The sequence below is a fragment of the Heliconius melpomene genome, chromosome 20 (genome assembly GCF_056956725.1).
Source record: "Heliconius melpomene rosina isolate 202511_hmr_F chromosome 20, ASM5695672v1, whole genome shotgun sequence".
NCBI lineage: Eukaryota > Metazoa > Arthropoda > Insecta > Lepidoptera > Nymphalidae > Heliconius > Heliconius melpomene.
The window spans coordinates 12,542,221-12,554,779 of NC_140408.1; the positions used below are offsets into that span (position 1 = coordinate 12,542,221).

At 32.0% G+C, this 12,559-nt stretch overlaps 2 protein-coding genes across 3 annotated transcripts in view; one reads left to right on the forward strand and one right to left on the reverse strand.

Annotated features, from left to right (window-relative positions):
- Nucleotides 1-12,501, reverse strand: part of LOC146528061 (uncharacterized) — a 46,912-nt gene extending 34,411 nt beyond the window's left edge. For both annotated transcript variants that reach the window (XM_085204818.1, XM_085204817.1), the window contains exons 1-3: nt 12,241-12,501; nt 11,113-11,353; nt 5,799-5,848 (exon numbers count right to left, since the gene is read on the reverse strand). In XM_085204818.1, coding sequence (XP_085060944.1) covers nt 5,799-5,810 — 12 coding nt within the window. In that variant the 5' untranslated portion in view covers nt 5,811-5,848; nt 11,113-11,353; nt 12,241-12,501. The remainder of the gene's footprint in view (nt 1-5,798; nt 5,849-11,112; nt 11,354-12,240) is intronic.
- On the forward strand, nt 8,013-9,506 carry LOC146528062 (uncharacterized). Its single transcript, XM_085204572.1, has one exon. The coding sequence runs from the start codon at nt 8,013-8,015 to the stop codon at nt 9,504-9,506; it is 1,494 nt and encodes a 497-aa protein (XP_085060698.1).
- Nucleotides 12,502-12,559: the final 58 nt, after the last annotated feature.

Here is a 12,559-nt window from a genome sequence, read left to right on the forward strand (position 1 = left end):
TTCAAACGTTAGGCTGTTCATTACTCAATCGAGAAGAAAATAATCAAAAGTAGGAAAAATCCTAAAGTCAAATCTGCACTAACTTTAGGGCGGCCACGAATGGTCGTCCGTTCTGTATGCATACTAGCTTTAACTTCTAACTCTCGAGAAAAGAAATATTAAATATTTTCATCTCTTCACGTTGTATCCTGCAGCAGGGTAGGCAGAGACAGTATAGTCTTAAGCTAGCTCACTCCGCTAACCACTTTCCGCCGAAACTACGTTCTGGTGTCGGATCAAAGTGCGCGTTGCGTTCCGCCAGTCAACGAAAGATGGAGAACGGAATGTCTTAACACTAGGTTCCCCGTGTTCGCCCCTGCTTACTAAAAAAATATATTAGGTACTTTCATAATCATGAAAAGCTTTCCAGACATTTTATAGACGAGTAAAATCAAAAATTACTATATGTAATTGGGGCGTCGTGTCGTGGCGCAAAGGCCTCTAACTGTAAACGCGTCGGTTGTGGGTTCGATTCTCACTCGGGGGAGTGAAGTATTTAATATTTTAATTTCCTTGCTTTGGTAACGAAGCAAAGCAAGACTTTGAGTTTCGAACTCAACACGTAATGCTTCGAGAATTCGCCGGAAGGTTACCTATACAGTTATGCCACCGGACCTTCAACGGCATCATAAGAAAGAAAAATCAGGCCCAAAACGTGACTATAATATCGACTGGTTCCACAACCAGTCCTAGTGGGGATCAAACCCACATTCGATTTTAAATTGAAAATAATTTCATAAATATTCGTACCTACAGTTCAAGCGGGCGAAGCCGCCCAGGTCAGCCAAGCCCAAAGAGAAAAAAAAACGTTGTTCTCAATTTGTCAAATATGGGTGCGCAGTTTGTATTTAGGTCCTAAGTTATTTTCAGCTAAGAATCTGTAAACGTGAAAGTTCCATAAACCTTTCTATTTTATTAGTGCATTTGCTATTAGCACAATGTGTCACTATAAATTGGTCTATATTTTAAATGTACATATTTTGTATTAATAATAGTCTGTGATAGTTTTTATCTAATATTTTCGTATTATAGAAATTCTTATGATGCCGTTGTATCATAGATACCTAGTGTTAGACACTCCGTTCCCCACTTTTTGCCGAATTCTGAGGGCATCGCGTATTGAATGGCGGAATCGCCTAGACACCAAAGTGAAGAAATGAAATTTTAATATATGTATATATAAAAATTTCATTTTCTCGAGTGGGAATCGAACCCGCAACCGTCGCGTTACAGTCACACCCTTGTGCCGCTGCGCTATGACGGCCTCATATACACATATAGAGCCTATATATCAAACAAACCAAATTATCAAATAAAACGACAATATAATAGCGGTACACTACAAAGTGGCGTTGTTAACTTCTAAATTGCCTTCTACAAAACTGTATTGATCGTACATCGTAGCTTAGCATCGCAACATTTAACTTTACTGGTACACAATGGACGTGGATTCAATTCCCAGTTTCAACATAATATTATAAATGATTTTTATTTACCCGATGTGTTAAGCTTACGACAAAGCGCGACGTTAGGTTCAAACACTTTTTACACCATTAGAAATAATATAGTCGTAGTCAACATAGGCGTAGAAATGGGGAGGGGGTGGGGCTCTGTGTCCATCCCTGATTAGTTTGGTGCCCATCCTAGATCCTAGATCTTAAAAAAAACCTAATTTTCAATAATAAAAAAAAATACTTTTACAGGAACAAATTTGTACAAAGCTTAAAGCCCAGTTCCGCCCTGGTAAATGTATATGTATATATAGAAAATATTATAATAAAATAAGCTATAGAATGTACTCGAAGCTATAAATTATTATATGAGTGTAAACTCGAAAAGTTTACCAGTACGAGTAACTTCTGAAGAGATCGACTGAACTGAAGACCTGCATGGTCTTGGCTCCATCATCAGATCAGCTCGATGACACCATATCATTGTATTGTGACCTAAGCTATGTATAACGCCGAGTTTCATGACGACACAATTACTAGAAGTGGGTCAAATTCAGTTTCTTAGATTTTATTACTTATTTACAAAGTTACATACTTAGTTACAAGTCGACCTAATAAAAGCGTAATAAAATAATAAACTATTAAATCAAATATATTTTTAAAAATATGCTTTCTAGACGTTTTTTCATAGTGTATTGTAGTTTACAAAATAAACTCTTTCATTTAATGTTCATATAAGCTTGTACCTAGCTAAGTGAAAACTTAGACTACTAAATATACTAAGTTTTATCTTATTTATTTATTTTACGCTCTATGCCGCATACAGGTGGGTAGGCGCATTTAAATACAGCCCCTAGTGTTAAGACAGCCCCTTCTCCAAGCACGGAATTTTTGAGATTACGTGTTGGGTGGCAGAACTCAACGCCGCGTTAATCAGAAATAACAATTCCCTCGAGTGTGGATTGAACTCACAACCGTCGCCTATGCAGTCAGACGCTGCCCCATAACGGCCTTAAGGGAAGGCATAATAGCCTTGTCTTATGGCTTATCGGTTATCCAAAATTACAATAATGATAAAAAAGGTTTGAAATTAAATACTGCTGAAGTCCACTCGGGACGATGTTTGTTATGTGCATTAATAGTAAATTATACTTTAAAAAGAACAACTTTTGAGTTTTTTGCCGGCTCTTCTCAGCAGAATTGCCTTTCGAGCCTAAGGCCTAAGTCTTAACAACAATATACGATATTTTCAAATTCAATAGGTACCAATATTATAAAAGCTGAAAAGATTGGTTAAACGCACTAACCTCAGGAACTACTGATTCGAAATGAAAACAAGACAATCTTAAAAGAGATAATCTTAAAAAAAATTTATAATTAAATGCATTCACGCGTTTGAACATTGAACAGTATCTACGTAACATCATTGACACGACACGATTAGTTGAGAAAAAAATAAAAGGCTTCTTCAGACTGGGTGAAGGTTAATACGAAGTGACGCTCACACCTTTTATATAATTATACTAATACTAGCTACTAAGTTTTCGCGCGGCTTCGCCCGCTTAAGCTTATTGTTATATTTTAGCAAAACTATAAAAAATATTGATGTATATCCATACCATATTATAAATTCGAAAGTAACTCTGTCTGTCTGTCTGTCTGTCTTTTACGCAATCAGGGCCAAACCGCTGATTTAATTGTGATAAAATACTCATATAGAGGTACTTGAGGGTCTCAGGATGAACATAGGATACTTTTTTTTCTCATATTTGTAATATTTTCGATATGTATCAATATATTAAAATAATTATTAATTTGACATGCAATTTATTCCGCCATGTTTATAACAACCGCCGTTGCTAAGCAACGATTTGGTAAGTTTGTTGTTAGAAAACGTCACCCAAAATGAGCTTGCTTGACGCATCTCTCTATTGAAAATTGAAAATAATTTCTTAAATATATTTAATAAATATTCGTATAGTTCAAGCGAGCCTACCCGCACTCGGGTCCACTAGTCTATATATATAAAATCGAAAGGTTACTCACTCATCATGAAATCACAGAAACTACAAGTGCTAGGAATCTCAAATTTTGCATAGGAGTTACTTATAGGGCGTAGGTGCTCGCTAAGACGGGAATTTGCAATATTCGACTTCTAAGGGGTTGTTTTTGGGGTTGAAAGTTTGTATGAAACTTCGTTACTACAAATGCTAGGAGTGTCAAATTTTGCATAGACGTCACTAGGACGTAGTCATGGAGACAGAAATTAATAATAACATAGTTCACGCGGGTGTAACCGCAAGCGGGCCGCTAGTAAGCTATATAATCGTAAAATTTCATCTGAATCCGTTCAGTACTTTTTGCATGAAACAAAAACAAACACCCACCTTCACAAATGTTAGCGTTTATAATATTGAAAAAAATATAGTAAGACTAGCTTTAACCTCCGGCATCAACCTCAAAGTAAAATGGAAGTAACTATAATATAACACATAGAGCTTTCCTCGATAAACTATCCAATACAAAAATATTTTTTTCAACTTAAACAAGTCTCCGAGATTAGCATGCAGTACAAATTTTTCAGCTTTATTATTATTCCTCGAGTGGGGATCGAACCCACAACCGTCGCGTTAGTCACACCCTTGTGCTGCTGCGCCACGACGCGTCAGTAATTTAGCCAGCTTTATTATGCCTTAGTAATTTAGTATTAATATAAACATTGTGAATATTTTGATTACATAGAGAACGTATAAGCAGATAAATCAAAAAAGAAGGATTTACGGGAAAACGGAAAGAAGATTCAGGTTTTATAAACTTAGTTTTATAATTTTATTTTATTTTTATTCCATTTGTGTTAAGTCTAATTTAATTAAAAAATATTTAAGCTAAAACTTTTGAAATAGTTTAACGCACGCATCTCTCCGAATAAGGGTCCCATCCCATTTAGAGGTGAGATAAGCATCCAATCACATGAATTGTTTCAATATAGCCCCACAGTGAGCCATATGTCATACATAAGTTTGTCTTAGTTATTATATTATCTGTCTTAGTTATTACTTATTTCTATTCGAAAACGGGGCGAAGCCGCGGGTAAATCTAATAATTTATATAGATTAGTATTTGGAGGTACTTACTTAGAACTATATACCTAAGTACCTCCACAAGAACCTTTTCGAGTTTTGAACCGGCGCCCACCAAGCCTTGTCTGCCATCCAAGACCCACAAACATCTATACATCTAAGCTACGATGATACATTGAAACAATCGAGAGATTGCAAGGTCGAGAAGCTCCGCCTCGTGATGGATGAATAGTTCTATGCAATAAATCTAATCGAATATATTAAAATCAATTAAAATTAAAGCGCTATGGTAGATAATTGGTGATAAATATTTAAATCGTATTCAGTGTAGGCAGATACTCGCTACTCGGTTCTTCTTCCGTGTATATTTAATTAAACATAATATAAGACTACATGTTATGAAGATGAAACGTGCCCGCATAACAGGGGAACCTGGTGGTAAATATTAGTTGCGTGTTGAATAATGACATCAATTCCACGAATTGGCTACAAGAGAGGGGAAAATAAAAAAAGTTACAAATAAGCATTCCCCCCAGTGGAGACCCACGGAAAGAACCCAAGATGCCTTTTGATTAGGTTGAATTAGAAGCTTTATTTTTTCTGTAGAGCTTCTCTTCTATGTGTAATAAATCATTCATATAATGGAGAAAAAGAAGCATGCATGTAATTCTAGTATTTCAATGATCATCAGAAAACTTGGCATGACTCTGTCATGTATATGAACATCCAAAGATAACATCTTTATCTTTTTGTGTCTATACAACATACATATGTTTTCTTTTTAATATACATGCCTGGCTGGACAGGTATTCAGATCAGGATCCTGGCAGGATGACCTGTACCCATTCAGTCTAATAGATACAACCACTACAGTTTTTCTAAACAATAACTGTAATAATATATAGCTTATAGCTTTTCTCAATAAATGTACACAAGTCTAAAATATTATTTCAATGACTAATAAATATAATACTTTTTAGTCATTGACATAATATTTTGTAGTAGTTTCTGTAAAGTATAGATTTACTTGTATAGCAATCTGCTTTAAATCTTTTTGTTGTATACAATAAAAGAAAATGATTGTCTGTAATGGTTGTAAAAAGAAATAATTATAAAAATAAAACATAACTCATACAGATTTAATTTAAATTAAATAAATTATTATTACATTATTACAGAATAGTACCTATACTTACAGCAAATAATTATAAAAAAATGTGTAACTCACCATGTACACCATTAAGTGCCTTTTGTCCCTAGTTGTTCTATAGCACTTATCTGTAAAAAAATATAAATTATTATTAATATAAGAAATATTTGGATAAAATACATTTGAATTAATTGGATATAAAAGAAAGAAAAGAAAATTGATCATAAAATCATTTTAATAATATTAATAACACATTTAATCAGTGCAAATAATACTGGTTTTAATTATTTGATATTAAATGGGATCAAATAAATTCAACTATATCCCAAAAATTTTGTTATTCATTTGTTTTAATAGTTTTATTCACTTTCACTTTTTATCTTAAATTTAAAAAATTTAAAAAATAATTTCATTTTAGAAGCCCTGTCCAACATTCCTTTCCATTCAGTAATATAACAGAGTGGATAAAATAAAAATAAATTCATTCCCCCCAAGTAGTTGTGGAGCCCAAAACTATGTTGGTAATATTCAGACTTTAATAATAATAATAATAATAAAATATTTACGAACAAAAGTGTACAATCCGATAGAATTATTGAATTAAAAAGAGAAGTAGAAATTAAATTAGCTAATAGTAATACTTTAACAACAAATATTACAGAGTCGAATTCTGCTAGCAATCAAACAAATGAAATAAGTAATTCTGCATATCTACAAAGAAATTTACAACCCGTTGAATCACTAGACCAACATTGCATAAATAGATACAATTTAATAGAAAAACAACTACATTATATTGAACAAGAATTTAATAATGCTCTAATTGAATTTAACAATACAAATCCTGAAACCAGACCTTATATACCTAAACAAAAATCATCGCGTAAATTTTCTCAAATTGTTAGTTTCTTAAATAGCAAAATACTTCCGAAACATTTAAATAACGAAGTAGATTTCAATGCTCTTCATAACATTATATATACCGCTGCCTACACTGCATCTCTGTGTAATGGAACAAAATTCAGTTTCATTGATAATTACCGAACTCGTAACAGCAAGCCATCGTGGCAAAGAAGACTCGAAAGTAGAGTAGACAAATATAGATTGCAAATAGGTAGACTTACGCAATATATATCAGGAAATAGGAGCCGTAAAATACTAAAAACTGTAGAAGAAATAAAAACACAATATAAAATTCATTCACATCACGAAGAACCTAATACAGAATTACCACATTTCTTAGACACACTAAAACAAAAATTAAATGCAACTTCGAACAGACTTAGAAGATATTTGACATGTACAAAACGGAAGCAACAAAATAATACATTCGTTAATAACGAAAAACATTTTTATAGAACTCTATCTAGCACAAACCAAAATACCACAACACAATTACTAGAAAATCCAACGCAAAATAATTTGCAACAATACTGGGCCAATATTTGGGAAAATTCAATAGAACATAATACAGACGCAGAATGGTTGAAAAAAATACCTGACTTAGAAATAAATGTAATGAAATTCAATGATATATCCATAGAAACATTCAATCAAATCATCCAGCGAACACACAATTGGAAGGCACCGGGAACCGATAATATACACAACTATTGGTACAAAAAGCTAACATGCACTCATTCAATTCTTCTTAAACACATAAACCAGTTCATACAATCACCTTGCACACTACCTTTATTTGTAACAAACGGAATAACGTATATGCTACCGAAAGGCTTAGATCGCACAAACCCAGCTAACTATAGGCCAATAACATGCCTCCAAACAATATATAAAATTATCACTGCGTGTATTACTGACATAATTTATAAACATATCGATCAAAATAACATATTAGCTGAACAACAGAAAGGCTGTAGGAAAAATAGTCAAGGGTGTAAAGAGCAGCTTACTATAGACGCAATAGTTATGAAACAGGCACATAATAAAAATATTAATACAATGTATATAGACTACAGAAAAGCATTTGATTCAGTTCCACACAGTTGGTTACTATATATTTTAAAAAAGTACAAGATTCACCCTATTCTAATAACATTTTTAAGCTCCGTTATGCTCTCATGGAAAACTAGATTAAAATTAATTAACAATAATGAAACACTGATTACTGATTCGATTAAAATACAACGAGGCATCTTCCAAGGTGATGCGCTGAGTCCATTATGGTTCTGTCTAGCGTTAAACCCTCTCTCTGAATTGCTTAATAATACCAATACAGGATTTAAACTAAAACATAATGACACATATCATATAATTTCACATTTAATGTACATGGACGACATCAAACTATACGCCAGTAATAATAAAGAACTAAAAATACTAGCCGACCTCACACAATCCTTCTCTACAGACATACGCATGGAATTTGGAATTGAAAAATGCAAGGTACATTCAATTAAACGTGGCAAATCACAACAAAATACATATATACTTAACACTGGTGAACTAATTGAATCAATGGACGAAAATAGCACGTATAAATACCTTGGATTTCAACAAGCTAAGCAAATACAACAAAAACAAACCAAGATAGAACTAACCAATAAATTTCATTTGAATCAAATTTTAAGATCACAATTAAACTCACGTAATATTATAAAAGCCATCAACACATACGCAATACCGATTCTTACTTACTTTTTTGCTATAATAAACTGGTCTCAAACGGATTTATCGAATCTGCAACGTATAATAAATACACACATGACTACACATAGGAAACATCACCCTAAATCATGTATTCAGCGTCTAACTATATCACGTCTGGATGGAGGACGAGGTCTCATTGATATTCGCAACCTACATAATAATCTAGTGACTAAATTCCGAAATTACTTTTACTCTAAGGCGGAACATAGTGAACTGCACAAATTCATAGTTAATATAGATAATAAATATACACCACTTAATTTAAACGATAGAAATGTACAACTAAACCAAACCTTAATAACTAAGCAGCAGAAAATAGAAGCGTGGTCTATAAAGTCACTGCACGGTAGACATTTAGCCGATCTTAGCCAAACACACGTCGACAAAGTTGCATCGAAAGAATGGCTAAGACGGGGAGATCTCTTCCCAGAGACGGAAGCCTTCATGATGGCTATCCAGGATCAAGTAATAGACACTAGGAACTATCAAAAACACATAATAAAACGACCAAATATGATTAATGATTTATGCAGAAGATGTTATTCTAGTCCTGAAACAATCCAACACATTACCGGAGCCTGTAAAACCATAGTACAAACCGATTACAAACATAGACATGATCAGGTCGCTGCAATTATTCATCAACACCTAGCATTTAAACATTCTCTCATCACACAAGCACAAAAAACTCCCTATTACAAATATTCACCTCAGGCTATTTTAGAATCTACAAATTTTAAGCTCTATTGGGATCGTACAATCATCACAGATAAAACCGTACACTACAATAGACCGGATATTTTACTTTATGATAAAGTTAAAAATTCTGTATACTTGATAGACATAGCCATTCCAAATACACACAATCTTGCATCCACTTTTTCAAACAAAATAGATAAGTATACAGATTTAACCATAGAGCTCAAAAGTCAATGGAAAGTCCAATCCGTCACTACAGTACCAATAGTTCTTTCAACAACCGGAGTAGTACCTCATACGCTACACACGAGTCTGGAAACTTTGGATATTCACCGGTTAAGTTATATTCTTTTACAGAAAGCCGCAATCTTAAATACATGCCGTATAGTTAGGAAGTTTTTATCATCAAATAATTAACTTATTGTCAGAATTCCTTACTAGTAATAATAATTATCGCTGAAAATCTCCACCCAAATATTGCTTGGCTATATGCTCGCAATTTTTGGTTAACGTACCCCAATGATTTGGGAGAACAAAAATGGTAAAAATATAAATAATAATAATAATACTTTATTGCACATGAAAAGAAAATATATACATATAAAATTTACACAGAAAAAAAAAAGAAAGAAAAGAAAAAGAAAAAGAACGATACATAGGTACTTAAATTAACATGTGCAATGGCGGCCTTATCACTGCAAGTGATCTCTTACAGGCAACCATTAAAAGTACAGGACTTATGCAAGAAATTATAGTAGTAAGTAGTAGCGCAAAAAGTATTATTTAACAAAGTAAAAAAAATATATATAATTAAATAAATAATATATATATATTTATTTAATACACATACATACAAATATAAAAACATATACACACAAACTACATACATACATACATACACATACATACATACATACATAGACACATACATACATACATATTAAAATAATACGGAAATGTATACATACGTACATATTATGATACTTTATTTTAAATATTGTTCTAAGTAGTAATTTTTAAGCTACGCTTACGAATATTTACTGACGGAGATCGTCTAACTTCACCTGGCAGAGCATTCCAGAGTTTTACTGTTTGGACAGTAAAAGAGTCTCCATAGCATTTAGTGTGACATGAGGGGATTTCTAGGAGGTTGTTGTTGCGGGAACGAAGGTGTTGGGAGTGGAGGGCGTTCGACCCCAAGAACTTAAACCGTTCTTTGAGGTACGAAGGAGTGACAGGGTGGTAAAGGATTGTGAAAAGGAGAGTGAGAGAGTGTAATTGTCGTCGGTCTTTTACAGTGAGCCATTTAAGCTGAGTACGGTATTGTGTTACGTGATCAAACTTTCGCAATCCAAAGATAAATCGGATTATAAGATTCTGCATCCGTTCAAACTTATTTAGTAGTTGTTGAGATAAATCTAAGTAACACGAGTCGGCATAATCAAGTATAGGGAGAAGAAGAGTTTGAGCCAATGAGATTTTAGTCTTTAATGGTAGTAGGTTCTTCCATCTTCTCAAACTTCTTATAGCACAGAAGATCTTACGGCTGAGCTCGGCAATTTGAGGCGACCAAGAAAATGTGCTGTCCATTCTGACTCCTAAGTTCTTGACACTATCACTAACCTCTAAGCAGACATTGTCAAAAAGGATTTGAGGGAGATTTGGTTTTATTTTAAATAACTGCTTAGGATGCCCAAACATACATACATTAGATTTACTTGGGTTAATAGATAGTCCGAACGATTTACTCCAAGAACTAATTAATTGTAAATTGGAATTAATTTCATCTATCGCTCTGGGTGTGTCATTAGCAGGTACCGTCTTATAAATTTGTAAATCGTCGGCGTAGAGATGATAAGATGTTGATATATGTGGAGTGAGATTGTTAATAAAAATGGTTTACTTTTTATGCATGCCGCAACCACTACAGTTTTTATTAGTTAAATTACTATTTTGTAAAATATAAATTGAAAATATATATTGTAAAAATTTAATGTAATAATTTATAAAAATAAATACTTACCAATAAAAAATATCCATAATTTTCTAGAACAGTATAGAAAATATTATAAAGTAAATTCATAATCCTAACTTAAAAGCTAATACTGGCCATAGCTGATAGACTAAATATAGTTTACATTGGATGTTTTTTTTTATTTATTTGTTTATATTAAAAAATAAGCAAAGACCCTACTTTATATCACATTTTTTATTTTTCTTCTAGCATTTTGTTTAAGTTAATTTTGATCTGCTGTTTTCTGTATCTGTAACAAAAAAAAATGATTTAAGGTGTGTGTTTAATTTTTTTTATTCCTTTTTAATTTTACATGATATCCTTCCAATTTTACATGATTATCATGATGTGGTTAGCAGAGAGATCTTAGTGCTATAACATTCCTTTCCTCACTTTCTGCACAATTTTCCAAATCATTCATTCATATTATTCATCATAAATTTGTTTAATAAAAGAAAATATAATAATGACAAGTCATTATTATATTTATCTCTGGGCTGGAACATTGCATTGTGTAGAATTAAAGTTACCAATTTCAAAATTCATTTCTTCTCATTTTGCTAAAACTTCTTAAGAAAACTAAAGAAAAATAGTATATTTTTCTTTAGTTTTCTTAGGTTTCTTTAGTTTAATTACAGAGGGAGAAATTAGAATACAATTTTTTAATGTAATAAATAGATATTTATTCCGCTGGTGGTATTCATATAAGACTATATAATCAAAATGTAATTGGTGGACAATATGAGGAATACTGTATAAAAATATTTTAAAATGAAGTTATAGCAAAAGAAAGTAAAGTCTGTAAAAAATCTTGTAGTAATGTAAAAATGTACCTTGTAAAAAATTATAGAATGACTTTTTCTAGTTATTTTAATAACATATTTCTAATAATAATTTACCTACACTATATAATATACAATGTAAATAAAACAAAACAATGTATATTGTATTAATTATTAACTAATTTAAGTATAATTTTGTAATAAAATCGCAATAAAATAAATTAATTCTAACTACAGCTATAACAATTATATGTACATAAATATTTTATAAAGATAGTTTTTTTTTACATACAGGTGCTTATTTCCTATTCGCAAGTTATGAAACGAATAATTATAAAAAGGAAGTATTACAAACCTGTATACAGCAATGTAATACGAAACGTTATATACAACTCGTCCTAATTTCACAAAACACACGAAAATACAATTTAATTTTCCACTTAAAATATAAAACGAAAGAAAAACGCTAAACAAAAAGTATTTTCACTGCTATGTAAATATTTTTATCGAACTGTCAATGTCATGATAACACCGTCCCTTTTGATGGGTCAAAAAATTTTGGATAAATGTCACATGTTTATAGAACTTTTTAATCTGGCCGTATAGCAATGTTAATCATAGATTTTTTTATTTTTTTTCGTTTGGAATTATGAACTATTTCTAAGTCAATTTTT

Bases quoted from the DNA above. Each gene is read 5' to 3' on its own strand.
- LOC146528062 (XM_085204572.1), top strand. From the start codon at position 8,013: ATGGACGACATCAAACTATACGCCAGTAATAATAAAGAACTAAAAATA.